The sequence below is a fragment of the Herpailurus yagouaroundi genome, unplaced genomic scaffold (assembly GCF_014898765.1).
Source record: "Herpailurus yagouaroundi ecotype Mexico unplaced genomic scaffold, PumYag 29, whole genome shotgun sequence".
In the NCBI taxonomy this organism is placed as follows: Eukaryota; Metazoa; Chordata; class Mammalia; order Carnivora; family Felidae; genus Herpailurus; species Herpailurus yagouaroundi.
This window is the reverse complement of record NW_024412377.1, coordinates 97,635,463-97,661,896: the sequence shown is the minus strand read 5'-3', so window position 1 is coordinate 97,661,896 and position 26,434 is coordinate 97,635,463. Positions and strand designations below refer to the sequence as shown.

Genomic DNA, 26,434 nt, shown 5'->3' with positions numbered 1-26,434 from the left:
TCTCATTCACTGCTTTATTCTCAACATCTAAAGTGTTGTTTACCACTCACTAGGTGCTGAATTCATACTTGTTGAATGACTACTGTGAAAACTCAGATCAGAGAGGGGAACTGATACAGTAAAGGTCACAAAGCTGGTTTATGGCAGAGCTGGATCTAGAAACTAGTTTTGATTCTTCATTCTTTCTTGTATCAAATTCAGGAGGCAGCTGGAATGAAAAAATGCAACAAATGAAGCCTCCTGTATGCTGACTTTGTATCTTCCACATAATATTTCTTCTTCCTATATGAAATACCATTAACCAAATCTATCAGTTTAGTGTCTGAAATGTGAGTCAAGAGAACTGAGTTCTTGGGGCGCCTGGGTGGCTCAGTCGGTTGAGCGTCGGACTTTGGATCAGGTCATGATCTCGCCGTCCATGAGTTAGAGTTCTGTCGTCGGGCTCTGCGCTGACAGCTTGGAGCCTGGAGCCTGCTTCAGATTCTGTGTCTCCCTCTCTCTTTGCCCCTCCCCCACTCATGCTCTGTTTCTCTCTCTCTCTCTCTGTCAAAAATAAATAAACATTAAAAAAAGAGAGAGAGAGAGAACTGAGTTCTGTTCCTAGTTCCTCTATTCACTCCCTTTGTCACTGAGGCAAATTACTTACCCTGTCCAAAATCAGTTTCTTCTTCTGTCATGAAAGAGCTAAGCTTCCTTTCATTTCTCATGTCCTAGGAGTCTAATTTCATGAAAGCTAATCAATAAGCTCACCCACGGATCATATGTCTGAACATCCTGCTATCAGTGTTCCTGGAGTGTGGTCAGCATATCACCTGTATCAGAATCATCCCAGTCCTTTAAATATGCTGAGTTTGCAATTGTTAAAGAGAATAAATAGTTGCTGATTTGGAGGGATTCCCATTAGGCCATACTTCCCAACTCTTTTCACTTCTATAGATATGGTACACATAAAAAGTGATAATGTTGGGACTCCTGGCTCCCTCAATCAGAGGAGCATGTGACTCTTGATCTTGGGGTCGTGAGTTCAAGCCCCACATTGGGTGTAGAGATTAAATAAATAAAAACTAAAATAAAGTGGTAATATTTATGTGGTATACTGGGGTAAGAAAGCTTAGACTGTCTCTTTGCCAACACACATTTCACTGAGAAGCTGCCAGAAGTAACACTGAGTGAGAAAACCAAGTTGCAGAAAAATATGTATATGATCCATTTTCAAGATAATGCCAAAACTCTGTATATGTAATATGTCTACATGAATATTGTTATATTATGTGCATGTAGATATACAATTTTATAAGAATATTGAAAGGATCATACCAGGTTGTTAAAGAAGGGTAAGACAGAAGGGGACACAAAGAATAAAGAGAAAAAAAAGTGAAAACACCAGTATGTATGCTATGAATCCATTTATGCATTTATGTAAAATAATGTATTTGTAGATGAAGACATTTAAAAAATTAAAAATGCAGATCCGTTAAAGCAGAATTTAAAAGATAGGCGATGGGAAGAGGTGGGTGTCTGCATCATTAATAAGTATTCCAAGTGATTCTGTAACAGTCAAGTCTGTAAATCTTTGTATTAGATGCTAGTGTCATTAGCTGTAAACACAGTGTATTTGGAAATTTCCATCCTGCAATGCAGGCTCAACTGGTACTCACTGTCTTGGAACATAGTAGATGCATAATAAATAGCTGCTGATTTTTTGAGTCATTTGGAGGATAGGTGAAGGGAGCGAGGGCCAAAGTGGTGAGAGAAGCAGGTCATCTGGGCAAGGTCAAGTTCAGGAGAGATGAAGCAAAAAGCATACCAGAACAAATGGGTTGGACCCTCATGCCATTTTCAGACATTCAACCTGTATTTGTTAGGCACTATGTACATGTTAGACACTTTTCTCTATCTCACATAATACCTAAATAATCCTTTACAGATTCAAAGAGATGAAGTGAGTAGCAGTACTATCAGAATTGGAATTTGAACTCAACACATATTTTGAGCACTAAGCTAATGAACCAGACACATGGCAGCTGCTAAGGATATAGGATGGTGATCTCAATCGTTAGCTCTTTTTCATATCTGGAATCATGTCGCTCTACCATGATCATCTCTGTCTCTTGTCACTTATTAGCTGACCTTCCTACTCAGCTGCTTTTCTAAGCAGCTTCTTTTCCTATATTTCAACTTAGCTCTTGCCAAAGAGAGATTATAGTAAATGTGTGTTGTTGTTATTTTTGTCCATTATCCCTAGCTAGTGTTTTCACAGTGGGGAGAAGTATCATTTCCCAGGTGACTTTGTGTAGTGCAAGGTCCCCCTAAATCTAAAAAGCCTAATTCTAGTTTTTTTCCAATTCTTAGGCACCTACCAAGTGAGAATAATTCTGGCTCTTGGCCGCTTCATCTGCTAAGTGCTTTTCTGTTAGAGCAGAAAGATTAAAGTGGGGAAAGAGATACTCTCTCATTGAGTTCAGGGGTAGGGTAACAAATGGTACAAAAAATTCTTCTACCCATTTTTCGGTGACCTCATCCCTGGCGTTGGGGAGCATCAGGAAAAAAAAAATCAAAGGTGTATATTTTGCGTCTAAATACCTTTAAATTAAAAAAAATGCATTTTGTCAACCACTAACATTAACTTGGGGACCTTGATTTCTGAACTCGTGTCACCCTCACCCTCGTCCCCCTTGGTCTCCGGAGAAGTAGCCATTATGCAGATTCCGGAGAATGGGAGCAGGGGCTGGACCAAGCCTGGTACTGTACCTTCCCTCTTTCTCAAACCTCCGCCGAGCCAGTCCGCATCGGTAACGCGAGACTGGTCTCCGTGATTTGTCAGTAACCTAGAGTCGAGGGACCGGAAGACTGGAGGCTGAGATTCCCAGGTGGGGTCAAGTGGGGTGTGTGCCCAGAATTCATTAGCGAGGGCAGGCCCCCCCACGAGACGTTATCTTTGGAAACAGTGTGGAGCTTCTACCGCTGCCCGCGCTTCTGCAGTCCTGGGCTGGAAGCGTGGTTAAATAGCCGCTCCCTCCCCAGGTATGCAGCCAGCATTCCAGGCTGCCTTCCCAACCTGGGGGAATACTGTCGGTGTCTTTCTTATTCACGAAGTACCACCTCTTTCCCAAGTCACGTTCGATCACAGGGAGCCGATTTTAAATCGATAATATAATTAAGTCCAGCCAGACGCATTCCTCGTCAAGTCGCAGGAACCTCAGGCAGGCCCACGGTACGTGGGACGGGTCACTCCGCTACCCGCTCCCGACTCCCTCCGCCCCTAGTCCCTACTCGGTCGTAGCCAAAGCCCGGAACGCTGGATCCCGGCCCGCATGAACGGGACGGCGAACGGGAGCTGCGCCGCCGGCCGGGAGCCCGTGGCACCGGGCATGCTCAGTGGCGCGGCCGGCTGGGTGGCCCCGAGAGCTGCACCCGGATCTGCTCGGCGGCGGCGGCGGCGGCGACGTGAGCGCGCAGGGGGGCGGCGGCCTCGCTTCGTCTCTCTCTCTGCGCCTGGGTCCGGTGGGTGACGCCAAGCGCGAGAGAGATGTCGGATTTCGACAGTAACCCGTTTGCGGACCCGGATCTCAACAACCCTTTCAAGGTGAGCGTGGTCCCCAGCAGTCTCCTGCCGCCTCGACGCGTCGTTGTTTGTGAAAACGACAAGTTCTTTCGCGCCCCCTGAGCCTGCCCCTCGGCTCCCCTCAGCCGCTTAGTTTCGGTGTTCAGGGCCGCCGCAACCCGTTTGGGGGTCGCGCCCAGGCCCTCGCACCCCTCGTTTGGGGGTTGGAGTGGAACGTCTTAAGCTCCTTCCCCCGCCGCCCCCTCCGCACATTCCCGACTGGCGAGGGTTTTACCCTAGTCTGGGAGTGGGCCCGCGCGTCGGGAGGGTTCCCGGATCGTCGCTCGGGAGCGAGGAGAGTAGAGCTCAGGGCAGGTGGAGTTGTCACTTGACAGGCGAGTGTGGCTGTCCGGGCCCGGGTTGGGGCCGGGAGGCAGCGGAAAGGGATCGTCCTCGGGTGGGGTTGTCATGGGGACCCGCGGCGGTGGCGAAGAGCTGCGTGGAGTGATGGCAGAGGTGTAGAGGAGAGGTGAGGGCACCGAGTACGCTGCAATTAGGAAAAAAAAAAAAAAAAAAGGTTGTGATTTTATTTTTTAAACTTGTGTTGCGCCCACGCACCACCAGCGGCGCTGCCATCCCCCTTCGCCCCATTTGGTTGGGGTTGAGGGTACTGATATCAAAGCAGGAGTTAAAAATAAACAAACACACCTGGAAAACAATAGTGCACGTGGACGACCATCTTCCTATCTAACTGCCGTTAGTAAGGTGAACGACGGGATGTTTTCCAAGCTCCTAGTGCGTCACCGGTTCCCTGGGCTGTGTGAGGATTGCATTTCCTACGTGAGCTTCTTTCTTTCTTGGAGTCAACCTTATCAACCCCAGCTTTGGAAGAGCTTGGCACAGAAACGGACAAATGAAGGAGGCTGAGATATTGTGTGCTTAAGCGAATGCAACATCTGAGTAAACCCCTATTTAAAAAAATATTCCAATTTTCTTGATGAACTCAGCTGCTTACACGTGTAATTTGTTTCCAACTCTTGGTCGAAGTTCATTAATTTTTCCTGGATATGTGCAATAGTCACCTTAATTTGTAGTCACACAAAACGAGAGAGTAACTTGAATTTGTGGTCACACAAGTGTCGCTTCTGGCTTGAGTTTACATTTTGTTACTTGTGGTTTTATCTCTTATTAAGAATTCTGGAAGGGGGTGGAGCATGTGACTCGATCCCAGGGTTGTGAGTTCGAGCCTCATATTGGGTGTATAGATTAATTAACCATAGAATCTTAAAAAAAAAAAAAAGTAAAAAAGTCATTTAAGAATATTCTATGCAACTGGCCTGGAACTTTCAGGCTTTAAAGCTGATATGGTTACACTTCAAGGAGAGCCCACCCTCTCAATTTAGTATTTGGTATTACATCATTCCATGTTGTGGAAAATATTGTTCTTTAATCATAGACATTCTGAACAGACATAACTTGCCAAATAGGTGTTATTTAAAAATATTTGGAAGGTATAACATTAAGAACCTATTACCTTTTCCTAATTCAGATAATTCATTGATACTGTTTATTCAGCATCTGACAGTTGGGCTGTTTTCTATTTGGTTATTCCATTTCATGGCTCATTTTATATAGCTAATTCTCTTGTTAGGGCAAGACACTTTTCTACTTAGCCTAGACTGCTCTTTTGTGACATCTGATGTTGCCATGACACTTTGCTTTTCTGCCATCCGGTACATTGTTGTAGTAATTCTAAACCCAAAAGTAGTTTTCCATACTCATTCATTGTGGCATAAAATTATAAACCTTTTTTGTTCCTTATAAGTGGATGCACTCACAGGACAGTGATTATTCATCCATAAAATGCTTCCAAGGGATGGATAATTTAGGCCTAGAGAAGACTTGTTTATGACCATACCCTGTTGTTGGCAACTGTCATAGCACTGTGTATCTGACCCTTTATCTTTCCTTTTGTGTCTAGCTGCCCTTTTTTTTTTTTTAATGTTTATTTAGTTATTTTTGCGAAATAGATGGTGAGCAGGGAGGGGCAGAGAGAGGGAGACAATCCCAAGTAGGCTCCCTATCGCATCGGTGCAGAGCCTGATGCAGGGCTCCAACTCACGAACTGAACTGTGAGATCATGACCTAGGTGGAAACCAATTGTCAGACGAGGCACTCCTGCCCTTCTTAAAGTAAAGGTTTGCCTCTGTAGCTTATTCTTTCTTCTTTCGGTTTACTTTTATGTAAGTGTGATTTTTGAAATAGCTTTTCTGGTCCTCTCTCCTTAAATATAAAAGTTCCTGGATTTATCATTTTAACTTAAGACCATCTTTCTTTTCAGATCTGTTCTAATTTCCAGTATTTCAGTAATCAAAAATTTCATATTTCCAAAATACATGTTTCACATTTGGCAACCATCCTGATTTCTTCTTGGTTAAAAAGCTGTTTGATTTCTATTGCTTTTTCAGTTCTTCATCATTTCTTTTCCTTCACTTTTATGTTAGAAGCACTTGTCATCATCTTCATTTGAACTGTCATGAAAATAATTTGGAGATAACCTCCTTAAATAATGTAACTGTGATGGCTTACAGAATTTTATTAGCTGCTATAAAATTGTTTGCTGGATTCAATTTATTTTTTTGAGCTCCTGCTTGCTTCTAGTGGTTGTGATAGGCTCTCTGAAAGAATTCATGGAATTTGAGTAGTTTTTATTGCGCATCAAGAAACTTGGAGTTTATTCATTTATTATTTATTCATTTATTCCATAGATAGTGAAGAAATATATATCCTTAAGGCTATTAGTCTAACATGTAGACAGACATGCTTCAGAAGTAAAATAGAGTAAAATAATCACCAGAGATCAATAATTTAATACGGTTCTTATAAGTCAGTGTAAGTGTATAAGTACCAGAATGAGTTGATTCAAAGGAAAGAAAGATTAATAAGTGGTAAGAAGACCTTCATATCTTTTGATATGCCTTACCATATTAATATGCTAATTGATTGGATTGGAAAACTCACTTTGGAAATAAATTTTTATGTAATTACAAAAAGTAGAACTTTCAAGTCTGGGAAGGGAAAATCTACAGTGACTTATTGAGATCTCATTCTTCGGACAAAAAAAAGCCCAGAGATAAGATATTTCACGTATAGCAATCATTCTAATTTCTTCTTGATTAAAAACTCATGATTCTCATTGTTAACTGCCCATTGTCTTATACCCAGGTGTAGGTGGTGTAGAATTGGCACTAGAATTTAAATCTTACTCTTAGCTGCTGATGGCACTCTCTTTGCTCATTGATTGCATTTCTGACACCAGATTCTTGTTTTGTATTTGGAGTTTGGACTTGAGGCTCTCATACAGAGACAGCAGAAGGACATATTTAAAGGTTTCTGCTCAAGAGTTTAAAACAACTCAGCATTTGATTCTGGCTTTGTCACTAGCTGTGATACCTTGGAAAATTGCTTACCCTCTTTATACCTCTGTTCTGTGAAATAGGATAATAGGATCTTCTCCATAGGGTTGTTAATAGGATTAGATGAACATATATTTAGTATGTAATAAGTGCTCAATGCATGGTGGCTTTAATTCGTTAATTACTAATAAGTAATAATAGAAATTGCCTTTAAACACATTTAACTATATTCTTAGCTTAGTGATTTAGTGACGTTGACACACAATGTTCCATTAGACTATGGTATATAACATATGATTCCACAAGTCTGTATATTATACTATGCTCACCTCAAGTGTAGCTACCATGTGTTACAACACTATTATAATATGATTGTGTTTACATTCTCTATGCTGTACCTCCCTAAGGCTTACTTATTTCATAAAAGTTCATGTTCCTTTACACTCTTTGAGGCTGCTAGTAGTGTTTGGCAGGTCACAGTTGAGGAATCATGGCCAAACAGAAGTGGGTTTGCTCTAGGTCACTGCTAGACTAGACCCAGGTTGCCTGAATTCTAGTGCTTTGTCACTTACAAAGGCTTCCCCCCTAAGAAAAGAACTCTATTCTTTTGGGCCTCAAAAATTCTTTCTTACAATAATCTCTTGAAAGTGGGCTACAATTCACCATTCCTTGTGATATTTAAGCTACAGTAATTCTAGTAGTTCTAAGAGTTGAGAACGAGTTGAAAATTGAAAACTTTATTGTTAAAAAGTGACCCGTAATTCAAGGATCCTATCTATTTTGTTTTCATTTATAGTTAGTTGATGTCACTCCTGTCTTATCCATTTAAAATTTATGACTGGATATTGGCTAGCACTAGGAAAGGATTGTGAGGATTTCTTCTGTGATAGTCTAACATTGCTAACTTTATCTTTCAGCTTTAATCTGGGACATAGTGATATTAATTTATGGTCTGTGGTATTTTGTGGTGATGCCAACTGCATAAGTTGGTACTTGATTTTCCTCACGTTGGTACTTTAAAAATTTTTTTTTCAACGTTTTTATTTATTTTTGGGACAGAGAGAGACAGAGCATGAATGGGGGAGGGGCAGAGAGAGAGGGAGACACAGAATCGGAAACAGGCTCCAGGCTCTGAGCCATCAGCCCAGAGCCTGACGCGGGGCTCGAACTCCCGGACCGCGAGATCGTGACCTGGCTGAAGTCGGACGCTTAACCGACTGCGCCACCCAGGCGCCCCTAACGTTGGTACTTTTAAAAAAGCATGTACTGAGCTGCTGATTATATTTCATCAAATTAAGATGCATCATTATTTACCATTGTCTCAGTTGCCTATTGCTGTATAACAATCCCAAAACTTAGTGGATTAAAACAACAATTATTTGCTCATCAGTGTGTTATTTGAGCTAGACTTAGTTGGGCAGTTTGTTTTTGAATGTTATTCCCTGGAATCACTTCGTCTCATCACTTATCTGGGGCTGTCACTGGGGGCAGTAATTGGTTCTTTTTTATGTGGCCTTTCTATTAGGAATAGCCTGGGCTTTTTCCATAGTAGTAGTGTTCCAAGAGGGCAAGAGGGGAAGCTAAAGGCTTCTTGAGTCATTTTTCTTCTGCTATATTGTGTTAGTCAAAGAAAACACAAAGCCAGACCAGATTAAAAAAGGAGTGGGAAGGATTACATTAGATTTTACTCCTTGATGGGAGGAGGTGTGTCCCTCTTGATACAGACCTAGGGAGTAAAAAGATATACCCAGCATAAAATGATGAGACAAATACAGGATGACCCCTGTAGACACTCCCATTCAAGTATGGGAGAAGTGGGAGACAGCTAGCAGTTGCTTGTCCCTGGCAAGTCTGAAATCCAGCCAGGCTCATTTGTCGGGGCCCCCTAATTTGGGGGCGATGAGTGTTTCTTGAATAGAGCCTTTTTCTGCTACCTAGAAGTCTTTGCCTAATTGTTGTTTTCTTCTGCTTTTGGTTCCAGTCTCTGATAAGTCCTCTTTTTCTGTAAGAAATGTTTGCAGCTGAGTAGCATTTTCAGTTTGCTTCTTATCCATTAAACGTTGGGAGTCCAGAAGCCTCTTTTCATTGAAATATCTCTGTTTTATATAGTCCAGGCTGGCCCAAATCTCTCTCTTTCTCTCTCTCTCTCTCTTTTTTTAACCAAGATTTAATGTACATTTATTCTTAACATGTGGAACATATAGTATAAAGATTTCATACTGAATAAATGATACTCATTAAGCCAAAAGAAAAAAGGAGGAATTTACTTCAAGTTTTAGCTACATTGTTTGAAATATAAATATGCAGATTTTGTCACTAAAAAATCTCAATTGTGTTTCTTCATCAGGAACTTCAACTGAACCTAGAACTATTTCACATGTCAATTAGAAAGAAAACAAAACAAATACCCAGGAAAAAGTAAACTAGAAGTTAATTGGCTGCTGAGACAGCAAGGGGTTTTTACAGAGACCTGTACAGCACTGTACCAAGAGGGGCGATGTCTGGCAAGAGATTAAATAGCTGTGTCTCGCTGTGCAGGTCACCACCTTCACTCATCATACTAAAGGGTAGCTGGGAGGGGGACCAAACTGTGGGATCCAAGGGTACATGCAATGTACAATGTCATATATGTGTGTGTGTGTGTGTGTGTGTATATATACACACGCACATACATATGTATATGTATACACACAGGTGGCAGTGCAGCTGCTGCAGCTAAAGGTTAAAACCAGTTCTAAGAGGTGATCTCAGGGTTATTCATGCAATCAGGGAGGAGAGAAAGTAGTGTGTTGTAGGTTCATGATACTTTGGGTGAAAAGCCTTTAATTTTTTCCTCAATTTTTTTTTAATGTTTATTTATTTTTGAGAGAGAGAGACAGTGTGAGCAGGGGAGGGGCAGAGAGAGAGACAGAGAGAGAGAGAGAGAGACAGAGACAGAATCTGAAGCAGACTCCAGGCTCTGAGCTGTCAGCACAAAGCCTGATGCAGGGCTCTAACCCACAAACTGCGAGACCATGACCTGAGCCGAAGTCAGATGCTTAACTGACCGCCCAGGCGCCTCTCTCCTCAATGTTTAACTAAAAACATTCTTAAAACTGCAGCTTGCTGCTGGCACAGTGTTTTCTCTTGTTTCCATGTGAGACATTATTATTACAGTATGTTTACAGTATCAGGTGTACAGTACATAAAAGGGTCTACACTCCACTGCACAGGCCTCGCTAGTGAATAGGGTCTGTCCACAACTGTGAACTTTCCAGATCCTGGAGGCTGGTCCAAATGTCTTTAACAATTTGTTGTTAATTTTTACCAGGGTTCAAACTAGCCCTTAAAACACATCTGTAATTCATTTTGAGACCATCTTCTTCAGGTAGAGTGTCGGTGCTCTGGATCAGGACTGTTAAGAGATTTAGAAAACATTTTGTCTAGCTTGAGCATCTCCTATGGCTGCTAAAATTTCTCAGGCAGGTACAATGGGAGGCTGTTAGTGTGGGTGGAGTACCTTTTACAAATGCTACATGGCAAAACTAGTATTTGAACATGATTTTATTTTGGTCTCAAGGCCTTAAGAATTTTTTAAATTTTCATTTTTTGTTATTTTAGAGAGTGAGAGAAGAATAAGCGTAGGAGAGGGGCAGAGGGAGAGAGAATCTTTAAAAAAAATTTTTTTTAATGTTTTATTTATTTTTGAGACAGAGAGACAGAGCATGAGTGGGGTAGGGGCAGAGAGAGAGGGAGACACAGAATCTGAAGCAGGCTCTAGGCTCTGAGCTGTCAGCACAGAGCCCGACATGGCGCACGAACTTATGAACCGTGAGATCATGAGCTGAGCCGAAGTTGGACACCCAAGTGACTGAGCCACCCAGGCACCCTGAGGGAGAGAGAATGTTAACTGGGTCCAAACTAAATGTAGGGCCCCATCCCGTCACCATTGGATCATGATCTGAGCTGAAATCAAGAGTCGGGTGTGCAACTGACTGAGCCACCCAGTGCCCTGATCCCATGACTTTAACAATAATCATAATTGAGATGGTGATGGTGAAAACTTTGAAAGTAAAATATTCTTTTGCTGATATGACCAAAGAAAATATTTTTTTGGAGTACAATTAATATTCAGTAGTGTTGAAATGCAGATCCAGGAAATTTTTTTATAAGATATTTTCTTAACATGAATCCCCAGAGTGATACAGTAATTAATGAAATTAGTAATGGGTTCCTAAAAATGAATCGGCAATATTCTGTTCTTGTCCAACCCGCAGGTATTGTGTTCAATTCCAAGTGCATATTTAAAGAGTGGCTTGAACAAAACAGGATGTGCCTAAAGAAGTCAGAATGGCCGTGGGTCTGGAATCAAATCCTAGGAAGAATATTTAAAATTACTGAGTGGGTTTAGTCTACAGAAGGCTAAAAGGACGTGTGAGATAGGTAGTTAAAGTCTTCTATAAATTTGTTTTTGCTTCAGGAAAAAAGTTTAAGGCTAATTGCCAGAGTTTACATGAAGGTAGATTTTTGTCTTAACATGAAGATTTAAAAAAATCTGTTAGAATAGCCTGACAATGCTTTTTTGGTATGGAGTTCACCAGCACTTGAAGGACTTCAGGCAGAATTTGGATGACGTATCAGAGATGCTAAGGTAGAGATTTTTGTGTTGCAAGTGTTTTCTACTTTGAGACCCTGTAATTGTTAGATTTTTGTGCTTTTATGGACCATTTTGTGATTCATAAATTCTCTTCTGTTGTAATCTATTGATGTTGGGATTGAGTCTGATCATCTAAACTAGATAGGAGGCTTTGTATTTTAGGCAGCTGCTATGCTCTGAGCCTCAGGCTCTGCTCAGAGAGCAGCCCTAAGTGGTTGCTTACATATAGATGATCATGTCCTCTGCTGTGTGGCTGTTAAAATGCTGTCCTCAGTTGACTAATCTTAATTGAAGCTACCTGGCCCAAAGAAAGCCATTTTCTAGATGATCAGGAGCAGATAAGATTGCTTGATCCAAAATTTTGCTCCAACAGGAACAGTGATAGTTCAGTGATGTATGTTTCTCAGGAACATGCACAGAGGAAAAATCATGAAGTCATGGTGGAATAACCATGGAAAGACATGAGGAAAGAGCCAAATTATCTTAAAAAAATTTTTTTTTAAGTTTATTCATTTATTGAAAGACAGAGAATCCCAAGCAAGCTCTACAACAGCAGCACTCAGCCCGATGTAGGGCTCAAACTCATGAACCATGAGATCATGACCTGAGCCAAAACCGAGAGTCAGATGCTTAACCCACTGAGCCACACAGGCACCCCGAGAGCCAAATAACCTTAATCACAAAGCACTGGAGTAGTAATTGTCTAACTAGGGCTTCTGAGGGTCATTTTCTATAATTCCTGTTTCTTAATACAGTTGCTCTTGAACTTTAAGAGATGTAGCTACATTTTGAAGAATTCCAGTCTCTGAAACTTGGCATCCTTCTTTATGTGTGTTTAAAATAGCCTTTCCTCCCCCAGCATTTGAGATGACTTGAGTCTTTTTCTTTCAACCAGAATTGCCAAAAGATAATTGGGAAGTAACATTTTCTTGGCAAAACCATGATAGAATTAAGCCTGTATTTAGATAAAGTACAGATCTAAATGATAGAATACAGGTCTACATGATTTAATTAAACCTGTATCTAGTTTTTGGTGATAGAGTAATGAAAATCCAAATACAAGGAGATGTCATTAAATCACAAGGGAGAAATTTTCCAACTTAAGATAGGTGAGGGAAATAAAAGATGATGTGTGGAGGTTGGTTGGATCTGACTGTACCAGATCTCCGTAGCACTTTTCTTCTGTTCGTTTGTTCCTACTGAGACAGCCTATACTGTCCAGTAGCTTTTGTCTTCACATTGCAGACAAGTGTTGGAGCCCCCTTCCTTGTGTAAGAACTGCCAGTAAGAATTGTGTATGAACTCTACACTACCTTGTGTATGAACCTGTATGAAGAGAGCAATCCAGTAATCTCTCTGGTATTTGGCTTTGGGTGCTTTTAAGAATTAGTAATGCCAGTTCATCATTTGATGGGAATTTGGGTAATTAGGGACCGTTTGACTGTTGTGAATAATGCTTCTGTAAACATTTGTGCACAAATTTTTGTTTGAACACTAGTTTTAAATTCTTTCGAGTATTTACCAGAAGTGGGGTTGCTGGGTCATATAATAATTATGTGCAATCATTTGAGGAATCGCTAGACTATTTTCCAAACTGGCTGCCCCATTTTATATTGGAACCAGTAGCGTATGAGAGATTTGCTTTATCTCCATTCTTGTCAACACTTGTTATTATCTATTTATGATTCTAGCCATCTTAGTGGGTTTGGAGTATCTTAGTGTGGTTTTGATTTGCATTCCTCTGATGGCTGTATGGTGTCAAGCATATTTTTATGTGCTTTTTGGCCATTTGTGTATGTTTGAAAAAGTATCTGTTCAGGTCCTTTGCCTATTTTTGAATTGGGTTGTCTTTTTTATTATTGAATTATAAGAGCTTTTTATATATTCTGGATACAAGTCTTTTACCCAAGTACAATTGACCCTGGAAGAACACATGTTTGAATTACATGGGTTCACTTACACGTGCATTTTCAATAAATATAGTATGCTACCATAAATGTTTTCTTGTTATGATTTTTGTAATAATGTTTTCTTTTCTCTAGCTTTAAGAATATAATATATAATGCATATAATGCACAAAATGTGTATCAGTTGACTATTACTAGTAGGGCTTCTGGGCAACAGTAGGCTGTTAGTTTTTGGAGTCAAAAGTTACATGCTTGGGGCTCCTAGGTGGCTCAGTCGGTTGAGCGTCCGACTTCAGCCCAGGTCATGATCTCGCGGTCTGTGAGTTCGAGCCCTGCATCAGGCTCTGTGCTGACAGCTCGGAGCCCGGAGCCTGTTTCAGATTCTGTATCTCCCTCTCTGTCTGACCCTCCCCTCTTCATGCTCAGTCTCTCTCTGTCTCAAAAATAAGTAAACATTACAAAAAAAAGTTATATGCTGATTTTCTATTGCCCTGGTGGCGGGGAGAGGGGGGCAGCCCCCCTAACTCCCAGTGGTGTTCACAGTCAACTCTATGTGATTTATAAATACTTTCTCCTTTTTGTCAGTTGTCTTTTTACTTTCTTGTTAATGTCCTTCAAAGCACAAAAGTTAATAAATTTTTATTAAGTCCAAATTATCTTTATTTTGTATCTTTTGTTTTGATATTATATCTAAGAATCCTTTGCCAAATCAGAGGTAATGAAGCTTTGTCTGTATGTTTTCTCCTAAGGTGTTTATAGTTTTAGCTCTTACATTTAGGTTTGTGATTCATTTTGAGTTAATTTTTGTATACAGTGTGAGGTAAGATCGAACTCAGTTCTTTTGAATGTGGATATCCACTTGTTCCAATACCATTTGTTGAACAGACTGTTCTTTTCCCATGGAATGATCTTGGCACCCTCTTCAAAAATCTCTGTATTTTTTCTTAATCTTTGTTCTTGTAAAAGAAATATATTTTATCTAAAAAGCCCTTCTCTTTCATGCAAATGGCTCCCAAGCTGAGTGTCCCTAGAGTATGTATATTAGCTTGCCTGGTTTCCATAATTGCCACGGCTAGTGTTGCAATTGCTTATGCCTGTGCTTGCATCAGTACATTTTTATAAAAATGTAATAATGGGTTTTATACTTGTTTTTAGAATGCAGTTATGAACACATTATCAATATGACTAACCTGATAACTTTTCCTTAAAAGAAACTTCCATTTATTTTACAGATTATAGGTGAATTACTGAATATATTTTTGCAGACAAGCAAAAATATTAGAATCTCTTTAATAAAGCAATGAATGCATATGATAAAGTGCATTTTGTTTGAGTACTGGTGAGATCAAACTAGAAAGAAAGGATTTGGCATAGTTATACACTGATAACTTTGACTTGATAATAGAAGAAATCAGACATTTAAATGCAAGTGATTTAGTATTAAAAGTTTGTGCTTCACAAACACAGTCAAAATAGTGCATATTGTAGAGACAATGTATACAAAAATACTGGAAGTTTCCACTTTCTCCAAGTGGCAGAGTTGGATACAAGCTATTGGTAGTCGTTTTACTGATGGGAATCTTCCAGTGGTGGTTAGAATGCTTAGGTGGTGATTTGGAATACTGGAATACGTATAGAAAGTGGTGAGATACGTATAGAAAATGGTGAGAAATGAAAGTGGGAGGAAACGAGCGTCAGGAATATTGGCCAGTGATGGCCAGGGGATGGTATTCTAGCACAGTTTTACCACCATTCGCAATTTTCCTGAAGGTGTTGATGCTTGTTGCAGGTTGATTAAGTCTGTCTTGTGGTTTTATTTATGGCCTAGCATGCTTAATTTTTGGCATCTCAAATAGTCATAAATTTTAGTGAATTGCTTACAAGTCATTGGCATATTGTAAAAATGCAAATTAACGTATTCCCCAAGGTTAAAAGAAATGTATCACATATTTTTTTCTATCTGATTAAAAAAATTTTTTTAATGGAAATGTTTGTATTTGAGTCTCAGGGGAACTTAATCACCATTTATCATGGAATTTATAAGAAAACATTTTATGAACGATATATATTACAGACAGGCATTTCTGTGCTCCTAGCCTGGTGGTAGGGAGGTTAGAGGAAGGATTAAATGAAGTTTGCAGAGGTTTGTCTGTAATTGTAGCGAGGAGTAGGTAAAAGGGTGGCTCTGGTATCAGGCTGTCTAGGTTTGCTTCTCTACCTCCTACGTGAGTGACCTTAGGCACATTACTGAATTTTTCTGCCATTAGTATTTGTTGTTTTTTTATATTTCTTAAAGGAATTTTTCTTTTGAATCAAGGCAAAGATGGGAAGCTCTTAAAATAACAGATAAAGGAAATAATGGTGCAAGATTATCTTTGGTTACAACATATGATTATTCTTTATTTTATCCCTAAATTGCCTATATTTTCTCAGACTCTAATTTTTATTAACTTTTAAAGTTTTTAGTGTTAACAGAAATAGTAACAAAAACAAAACATACAAATTACTGGTTGTCTTACAAAGCTTAGGGATTTTAGAAGCTGTTCTAGATCACATCTTGAACTGAGGGTAATAAGGAAAGCACATTGTATTTTTATGATGCAAGTTTTTTTAAATGTTGGAAGGTTGTGCCCTTGGTTGTTTAATGTTGACAATCGTTGGAAAGGACATCTGGTATTTAAAAAAAAACACATTAGAGTTTAATAGTTTTTAAATTTTATGATTACTTTTCAGACTCATGGGAAACTACCAGGAGATGAATCCTTGATGTCACCATTGGAATTCTGAACATCCCCCCCACCCCCAGCCCTGCCCCTCGCCTGGACCCCGGGAAATTGTTGTGCAGAATTTCTGGATTTGGTGGTGCTTTGATTTTAAGTACTGACCTGGGGAGTTTAGCCACCAGGTTAACAAGAGTAGGATATTTCACCAGATTTTGTTTCACAAGAAAGTGTTCAAAGATACATTTACTCTCAGATAGAAAAACTCCTTTTAAAAGTTGACTGCTTAAGGGGTGCCTGGGTGGCTCAGTCGTTTAAGCGTCCGTCTTCGGTTCAGGTCATGCATGATCTCATGGCTGGTGAGTTTGAGCTCTGCATGGGACTCTGTGCTTACAGCTCAGAACTTGGAGCCCTCTTTGGGTCTATGTCTCCCTCTTTCTCTCTGCCCCTCCCTGGCTCATGCTCTTTCTCCTTCAAAAATAAACAAACATTAAAAGGTGACTGCTTATAACATGAGAAAAAAACTAAGGCCTTCTAGAATTTGTTCATAGGTCTCTGGTTGTCACGTTTACTGGTAATTGCTCTGGTAATTGCCGTATTTAATGTGTTAAGGGAGAATGACCGAAAACCCATTAATCTGGGTGGAGAACTGTGTATGATACAACAAACTTCTGCACAAAAATATCTTGACAGTTGAGTGAAAATGGAGGGATATTTATGTGGCAAGACTCTGCTGTTTTCTGATCCCTAGAGTATCAATTCAGTGGCTTTTTCATTAGGGGTCCAAGGTGATTGAACTTGCAGGTCAGTTGACAGACATATGACCAATTATTTTCCTGTTCTTCATTATTACCCTTTTTCCTTTTGTATCTCTAGGCTTAAGTGTGTTAATGTTGGGGAACATAGCTCTATTAGCTATCCAGTTTCTCAAATATCAGAAGAACTTTTGGTGATTCAGTATAATAAGAAACTCTGGTGTCATTATGGTCCCTGATAGCTAATATCCCTGCCCCATTCCTCCTTACTTCTTTCGTAATGAGTATTTCTCTCTAATGAGTGATGTGGTATTTAGATTTTGAAGACTTAGATATTTATGGCTGGTTGGCAACATTTCTTCTAAGAAATACTACATTGGATTATCTTTTTAAAAAACAGCTTTGATGGGGTGCCTTGGTGGCTCAGTCATTTAGTGTCTGACTTCAGCTCAGGTCATGATCTCACAGCTCCTGAGTTTGAGCCCTGCTCTGACAGCCCAGAGCCTAGAGCCTACTTCAGATTCTGTGTCGACTTCCTTCTCTGCCTCCCCTGCTTGTGACAGATACGTGTTCTGTCTCAAAAATAAACATTAAAAAAAAAAAGCTTTGAGACGTACAGTAATTCATAATACTGCACAGTTTACCAACTTAAAGTGTATAATATAGTGATTTTTTAGTATATTTGCAGTTGTGCAGTCATCACTATCAATTTTAGAAACTTCCCATCACTCCAAAAAGAAACCCTATTAGCTGTCATTCTTCATTTAGCACTCATTCCCTATTTCCTCCCAACTCCTGTAGCCCTAGGCAGCCACTAATATGCTTTCTGGGCATTTCATACAAGTGGAATCATGCAATATGTAGTCTTTGATGATTGACACCTTTCACATAGTGTAATGTATTCAAGGTTCGTCCATACTATAGCATGTATCAGGACTTCATGTGGTTGTATTACCAAATAACAATTTTAATTCATGGATATACATTTTATTTGTATATCATTTGATAAAAATGTGGGTTATTTCCACTTTTTGGCTCTTGGGAATAGTGCTGCTATGAATATTTGTGTACAGATTTTTGTGTGGACACATGCCTTCATTCCCTTGGATATATACCTAGGAGTGGAACTGTTAGGTCATTTATTAACTTCCACAATGGCTGTACCATTTTATATTCCCACCAGCAGATCAGTTTTTTTTTTTTTCCTACCCTTGCCAACACTTACCTGTCTTCTAGTTTGTAGCCATTCTAGTAGATGTGAAGTGGTATCTCATTAAATCTGCTAAGGTGTGATTGCTTCAGTTGTTGTAATATGCTAAGTACTGATCTGGGTTCACGAAATTAGTTTGGGAGTTGGTTTTAGGTTTGAGTAAGACTGTCATGACTTGTAACGATAATGAGAACCAGTTTTTAAAAGTCATGATTTATTGAATAATTCGTAGTAATTATTAAGCACTTCTTTCGATCTCTTATAAAAGATTTGCTAAATACATGTTTCAGAGTCTAGCTCAGATTTTTAATGGCTTCTTATAGTTCCTTTTCTTTTTTTTTAAATATTTGGGACATTTAGAAACTAGTAATTCTCTAGGTAAGTGAAATTCTCACTATTTATTAAACTCATATGATTATAGTAGCTCTGAGACATATCAAGTAGGAAAAAAATATATAATTCTATGAAGGTAGGGCCTCTCCTAGCCTCTAGCTTGGGACTTGTTTAATCAAGTTTCCTAGTCTAGTGTATAATATTGATTGGATTAAGCAGAGTTCTTGAAGAGTATTTTAATTAAGTTTTGCTGGAGCAATGCCATGTTTAATTCAGTCTTTTTCTTTAGAGGAGTTACTGTTTTAAACATAAATTTGTATTCTTTATTACATTTTCTTCTAAGAACTCAATCTTTGGGGTCAGATTTGAATTTGAATCCTACCATGTCACTTATTAGCTCTATGACTTTGGGCAAAAGACATTAAAGATTTGTGAGCTAGTATTCTCAGCAGTGAAAGAAAGGATACAGAAGTTAAGTCATAAGGTTGTTCTGAGAATTATATGACATAATTAAAGAGTGCACTATTGTGCTAAAATAGATGAATTCTCTTTCTTTCCTTGAATCTGTCTTTGCTTTAGCCTACCTAAGTTTCTCATAGACATGCCTGGTAGAATTAAAAATGTGCATTTTCTTCTAAATGTTCTTAATATTCAAATTAGTGTGTTCTGCTATATCATGAAAAAAGGCATGAGGTAAGTGAAAAAATGTAGTAAAAGTCTATTACTATGTTATATGAAAACATTGGATTGGGAAGCTTTCTGATCAGGTCTTTTGTCATCTTTTGCAATTTTGAAAAACAGGAGAAATTTAGCTTTAGGTCTCAGTTTCTTATTTTCCCTTTGGCTGAAGCAATTGAATTTGCACAAATGGATGAAAGTGAAATTATAAGCCAGTCTTGAATACATTGTTAGGCTTCAATCAGACCTGTCTAGTGGAAGTAAAAATTGTGCCACATTGCAATTTAAAATTAGCTAGGGGTGCCTGGGTGGCTCATTTGGTTAAGCATCTGACTCTTGATTTCTGCTCGAGTCATGATCTCTCGGTTCATGGGATTGGGTCCCACATGGGGTTCTGTGCTGAAAGCATGCAGTCTGCTTGTGATTCTCTTTCTCTCTCTCTCTCTCTCTCTCTCTCTCTCTCTCTCTCTCTCTCTCTCAAAATAAATAAATAAACTTTAAAAAATTATCTAGTAGCCATATGGAAAAAACAGATGAAACTAATTTTAATATTTTATTTTACTCCTTATATACAAAATACCCTTTTAACACCATTACTATAAAAGTTATTAATGACCTATATTTATGTTGTTTTGTGACAAATCTTTGAAATCAGAAACATGCTGTGTTTTACACTTCTAGAATATTTCACTTTGGATTAGTAAACATTTCAAGAGCCATGTATACTAGTAATCAATAAATGTTTATACTTAAAAAAACTTTCTCTTACACCAGATTTTATTTAAATTTAGTTAATGGCAGTAAACTGTATTTACATCGTTTTAATGGAACCCAAAATGACAGAGAACACTGATTCTACCTGTTCTCTTTTTAAATCATGGAGATGTGTCAGGTTACCTCAGGTGATGGGGCTTTATTGTAAGAATTTTTGTGGGAGGGAAGGTAGCCCAACACAGTCCATCTTTGCAATTGTAATGAAATGGTCTCTGGGAGCTAAAAATGTGTTTCCTCAAATCGCCCCCCTGCCCTTCACCTCTCACCCATTAAGCATTAAGTCATTTTCATGTGACATCAGTATTTATAAAACAGATAAAATTGTGCTGTACTGGTTCAAGTGAAGGTTAGGGGACTGATCTCTGCTAACTTCTTTGCCCTCTTGTGCTTCTCTCATTCTTCTCTGAGGATCTTCTTAACAGTGAAAACTCCTGTAACACCAAGTCATTCCTCACCAACCAGAATAGCAGTAACTCTGTTGGCCCTCTTTTTGCTTTGGTGACACATTAGCAACCTTGGTAATTGTCTTTCCCCTCATATTTTGTACCTGCTGCTCCCTTTTCTGGTCATCTTATTAGCTTCTGTTTGTCTTTCTGCCATGACTAGTGTCAGCCTCTTCTGCTTGTAATTACCAATCATAATGTCTCCTCTTCAAGTAGCTCAAGATATAAGATCTAATTGATTAGCATTATCCAATATAGAGTCACTTCTGTTGGGGTCTACCAGACTTCCTCATGTCCAATTCTAAAAATTGTCACAGACGCCAATTCCTCATCCTTTAACACATAGGGAAGATAACAGGGTCACTTGACACAAAGGTTGGGCAAAGAATGTCTGGTTGCTTTCCTCAGAAGGCAGCTGTAGGTGTTTTTTGGCCTATTCGTTATATATGATTTGCTATGCATTCTTAATATCTCCGTTAATCATAAACAGAAAGCTTGTTTCTTCCTTACTTATTGGTAGTGGTAATGATAACAATCTTGGCTATCAGTATTTTCCCTGTACAGGAACAGTATTAAACATTTTATATATAGTAGTTCATGAGCTACAGATATGTTTTACTGTTGAAGGAACTGAGTCACATTGAAATATGAATCGCCTTGTTGAAAGTTTATAGCTTTTCATTAGCAGAACTCGGATTTGAATACAGGCAGTCAGCTTTCCAGATGGTAAAGACTTAAAAATATATAGCCTAACATTTCAGAGCTGTGACTGATCAGGACAATCATCTATCAAAAATTTCCCCTATTTTACAGATAAGAAAATTGGCAGTTTAGGTGTCTTGCATAAGTTCACAGAGTCTAGTCATTGCCAGGAGTTTCTAAATCCTAGACAAGTACTCTGTTACCGAACAAGTACCTAAGATACGTGAGATTTTGAACGTTAATCTTGAAACTCAAACCTGTTAAGTGTTAGCAGATATAATAAGTGGATACATAATATATGGTTATACACAGTCATCCATGTAGGCTATTTTCATGTTAGACTATTTAGCTTGAGAATGGTACAAAGAATAAGCAGGATTCTCAAGAATCTAGCTGAAGGTGAATCTCAAGGTTGATTCTCAAGAGTCTAGCTGAAGGTGAACGTACTTTCTGCCACATTAGAATCTTCCTGAGAGGTTATGTGTGGAGTGATGGAGAACTGCCCAATTTAATGCATAGTGGATGAAATCATTTGAAATATAATGAAGGTACACTACCTTAGAGGATTTGGTAAAGAAATCTGAATTAAAGATATAAAAAAGCTAATTATGCTAGTTTTGAAATCTTATTCTCGTTGAAAAACATTTTTATAATGCATCTTGATTTTTAATGAAATATGGCTATGAAGTTAAATGGTGTGTGGAGGGTTTAGTAGAATAGCCTTGGCTTAACTAAATTTATGTAATTTAATATTTATGGATAGTCAGATCCAAATAGGATATTTAAATTCTAAAGAATGTCTACACTTCTTGGAAGTTAATAAAACATAGAAGTGTAGTATATTATTTTAAGTCAGTAAAAGGAGGCTCTCTCAGATTGTTTTCCTTGTTAGAAATGCAAATTCTTAGACACTATCTGAGACATCAAGGTACATTTAGAATGGGGTTCAGTAATCTGGGTTTTAACAAGCCCTCCAGGTGATTCCAGTCTGTACTGAGTTTGACAACCACTGCAGTAGAGGCAACCAAGTTAGCACTTGAAACAGTTTGATTTTGTTGTGTTGAAAAGAAAGCACATTTTCCTGCCAAAGGTTTGAAATCATTAATAAACAATGAACTCAACCTGTGTCTTTCTTGATAAAGTTGTGGGTGTGGTAAATTTTATTTTTAGCATATATTTTCTCTCAGATATACACTAAACGCCCTTCAGGAAGTTTCTTGACCTTTTTCAAAGTCATAGCTTCTTTCTCTGAGAAATAGAATAGTACCATCCATCAGGGAGGATCATAACAAGGATTGGAAGTAATAAGTGCTAGACATGTAGAGGCTTTAAAAGATTATTCATTATTAAAACTTCAGCTCTGTTGTTTTCTTCTAGTTCAGAAGACTACAACTTCCATAACACTATCTACATTTATTAAAACTAATTTGAAAGGTTAATTAAGAATTCAGAGGTAATAGTTCTTTAGCTTCCTAAATCTTGGCAAATCTGGTACATGTTCTACTGCTTCGTCACCTAATACTTAAGGAGAAATTCCAGACCAACTAGAAGTGAACTCAGTTAACTTGACACAATGATTTTGTTAAACTGCCAATTAACTCAGCCTGGATTTAATCTCTTCTAGAATCTAGAAGAAAACCAAGTACATTTTCATTATTGGAGTTAAAAGTAGAAAATTGGAAGAATGATTTCATTCGTCTCTTTGGAGCTAAGTTATACCTTACTTATGTAGGATTTGTGAATTTTAGGACACTTGATAATTGGCCATGTGTATTTAGAAAATGAGAGTTGGGACTCATTGGACTCCTTGTACCTCTAGCATTGAAAGAATGACATTGATGGCATGAAAGTTGGCTAAACAGGATCTATCTTTCTGACTCTATACTTCCCGTTTTTTTTTTTTTTTTTTTTTTTAGTTATGTAATATTTTCCTGGTTCCAAAGTAAAAACCGTAAAACGAGGTACATTCAGCAAAGTCTGGCTTCCAAGCCTATGGTCTCTTATCACTCTTCATCTGCTGATAATCATTCATATTAGTAGCTTTTGGCTTCTTCATCTTACTAATAAATTTTATTTACTGGGGCACCTGAGTGGTTCAGTTAGTTGAATGTCTGACTTCAGCTTGGGTCATGATCTCCCAGTTTGTGAGTTTGAGCTCCACATTGGGCTGGCTACTGTCCACGCAGAGCCTGCTTTGGATCCTCTGTCTCCCTCTCTCTCTGCCCTTCCCCTGCTTGTACTCTCTTTCTTTTTCAAAAATACAAATAAGCATTTAAATAAGTAAAATTTTACTTACTTTTTATGTAAAAAAAGTTTTTTTAAGTTTAATTAAGTAATCTCCACCCAACATGGCTCTCATACTCAATGACACAGAGATGAAGAGTTGCATGCTCTTCCGACTGAGCCAGCCAGGTGCCCTGGTTTTTTCATCTTGCTCAAAATTTAAGTAAACACATACACATTAATTTTTTTCTTGAAATATGAGGTAACATCTTAGTTTTACATGTTAATTTTTTTCTTTCAATAAGAGGCAACATTTTAGTTATATTGTTTTGCACTTTTTCATTCATTCCATAGCAGCATATAGATTTCCTTGTACCATTATACAGCTGTGTAATACTTAACTGCATAGTACTTTATCATGTCCATGTCCCGTAGTTGATTCAACTTTATTCTATTGGTAGACATTTAGGTTGCTTCTGGTCTTTTGCTATTACAAATAGTATTTTGCCCTTTGGAATAAATTCCTAGAAGTGAGATCATGGGTCAGAGTAAAAATGTAGATGTAATTTTGCTAGCTATTGCCAACTGTCCTTCCATTAGAGGTTGTAACAATTTCTGTACCCATTAATAATATATGAGAATTCTTATTTTCTTACACCTTTGTCATTAGAGTATGTCAGACTTGTAGATTTTTTCTACTCTGATAGGTGAAAAATGATTAGGTCAGGGTAGTTTTAATTAGTATTTTTTTAGGAGTGAGATAAAATATTTTTATACTTAAAATTTTGAACCAGCTTCATATTTATGCACTTTTTTTTCAGAAAGTGTTTCTTGGTTATTACTGTTGATTCTATCCCGAAGCATTACTCTTTAAAAATTTTTTAAAATTCATTTTCTTTATTTTGGAGAGGCAGAGAGACAGAGCGTGAGTGGGGGAGGGGCAGAGAGAGAGGGAGACAGACTCTGAAGCAGACTCCTTCAGATGTCCTTCAGACAGCTCAGAAGCTGTCATTACAGAGCCCGATGCAGGGCCTGAACTCATGAACTGTGAGATCATGATGTGAGCTGAAGTCAGATGCTCAACCGACTGAGCCACCCAGGCGTGCCTTGAAGCATTAGTCTGTAGATTTTTTTTTCTCTTTGGGGGTGGTAATAATACTCAAACAGTATTACCAGGCACATATGATTAAATTAAAAAAAACACCTATTTGTGGTTTTTGTATGCAAAGAAGTGACAGTCTAATTTGGGAAAAGGGAATTGTATGAAGATCATCATGATTCAGTGAAATAAATGATGATGGAGATGAATACCAAGCTCTGAGAAAGCACTAAGCGTATGTTGTACTGACTTGGGTATCAGGGATTTTTATTAGTTAGCATGTGAAGTGTTTTTTTGAGTCTTTAAGGAAGAGGAGAATGCTAGGTTGACCCAACCTGGAAGAGTATTTCAACCACAGGAAGCAATGCCAAGGAAGAGTATGGTGTGGAGAATTCCCAGGTCACCAGGTTTTGTGGGTAGGGATGAGGGGAATGCATTGAGACTGCATCTGGACCATTAGGATTTGCTAAGTCTCCACTTGTTGACCCTAAACCCGTTTTTTTTCAAAAAATTTTTTTTTACTTTTTTAAGTAATCCATACACCCAATGTGGGGCTCATACTCAGAACTCTGAGATCAAAAGTTGCTTGCTGCGCTGACTGAACCAGCCACTCACCCTCCTAAACCCTCTTCTGAATTAAGGTAACCACAGCAGTGCCAAACTGAAAATTTTGATTAAAATATTCATGTTTCTTTTTTCTCACTCTTTTCCCTGAAGCACACACTCTTTTTTGATAATCTTCCTGCTTCTCACATTTTTGAGTAAACTTGGGAGGACAACCCTGGGAAATAGTGATTTCAACCCCTCCTTCCTTTTTTATTGTTGAACAAGCATAGTTTTTTTATTTTTTGTCTGTGCCATACTTTTAATTTATCCTTACCACTTTTTGCCAAGTTCAAGGCTCCTTATGCAATATCTTGTTTGATTTGGTGGGGAGTTAAGGACCTGGCAAGAGGAAGGTCCTTCAGAGAGAATAGATGAGTCTGGCTGGAAAGGTAGTTCGGGACTAGGTTAGATGGTCAGAAGTCTTTTATCTCATTTTGAGGAATTTATATTTTGTCTTGGTGGAGAGCCTCTAAAGAATCTGAAATGGATTAGGAATAGAGGAGGGGAATGACAAGATCAGCTTTTCCTTTTTGACAGGTAACTTTGATGACTGTGTTGAGAAAGATGGATTGGAAAAAGTACAGTATAGACAAGAGAGCAGTGGTTCCCCAACCAGCGGCAAGTAGCATCATCTGGGAACTTGTTAGAAATACAGATTCTCAGGCCCCTTCTCAGAACTCTAGAGGTCAGTTGCAGCAATCTGTTTTGATTCTGATGCATGCCAAAGTTTGGAATTAGGGATGTAAAGGCCAATGAGGCTGTATTACAGTTTGCAAATGCCTTTCACATTAATTATGCAGTTGGTTTTTGTTGAGATGTTTATTATGTTTGTGTCTTAAATTCACAAGAGAAGTAGATTAACTAATATTTTGGGACTTATTTGGAAGCCTAACATGAAAAGATTTGAAAAGTTGGGATAGTGTGGTGATGTATTTGGAAAAGGAGAAACAGGACAAAGTAAACTATAGTCAAGTGAAAATATTGGAGCAGAATAAAACATGTAAATGGTGCTTAATCTTGAATGCTATAGATGTTGCCTGTACATGACATTGACTTGTAATGTGGTACTTATATCTGCAGTAGGGAAAACTGATGGAAGATAACTTTAAAAATATGGGAACTGTGGAACCTAAAGGAAGGGATGGTGGGTTTACCCAAGGTTTGCTAAGGTGCTCTTGTGCAGTCACCTCCACATAGCTATTTTCATTTTTTATATAATAGCCAGCACCTGATTTGCATCTAACCCAGTTTTTTCATTGAGAGGGCTGAGGGTATAAATTTCAACCTTGTTGGGATGAGAGTGAGGAAATGTGATAATCTTTTTATTTTCCTGTTAGCTTCACTGGGTGACCAGAAATACAGATGGAATAAATGCTTTGTAAATATCA

General features: G+C 38.5%; 2 protein-coding genes across 3 annotated transcripts in view; one reads left to right on the top strand and one right to left on the bottom strand.

Moving 5' to 3' along the window:
• The first annotated feature begins 3,392 nt into the window (after positions 1-3,392).
• SCAMP1 (secretory carrier membrane protein 1) overlaps positions 3,393-26,434 on the top strand; it is a 138,397-nt gene continuing 115,355 nt past the window's right edge. The window contains exon 1 of one of the 2 annotated variants that reach the window (XM_040450118.1): positions 3,393-3,586. In XM_040450118.1, coding sequence (XP_040306052.1) covers positions 3,530-3,586 — 57 coding nt within the window. In that variant the 5' untranslated portion in view covers positions 3,393-3,529. The remainder of the gene's footprint in view (positions 3,587-26,434) is intronic. The other variant, XM_040450108.1, reaches the window with a different exon arrangement.
• On the bottom strand, positions 3,602-4,344 carry LOC121014086 (extensin-like). The gene is made up of 2 exons (XM_040450130.1): positions 4,253-4,344; positions 3,602-4,091 (listed from the first exon to the last, which is right to left on the bottom strand). Exons 1-2 carry the CDS (start codon positions 4,281-4,283, stop codon positions 3,841-3,843), a joined length of 282 nt encoding a protein of 93 aa, XP_040306064.1. The 5' UTR covers positions 4,284-4,344; the 3' UTR covers positions 3,602-3,840.

Excerpts from the sequence above, each read along its gene's own strand:
- LOC121014086 (XM_040450130.1), bottom strand. The coding sequence starts at position 4,283 with ATGGTCGTCCACGTGCACTATTGTTTTCCAG. Across the intron at positions 4,092-4,252 it reads CGTGCACTATTGTTTTCCAG|CGTACTCGGTGCCCTCACCT; the intron begins GTGTGTTTGTTT and ends TCCTAATTGCAG.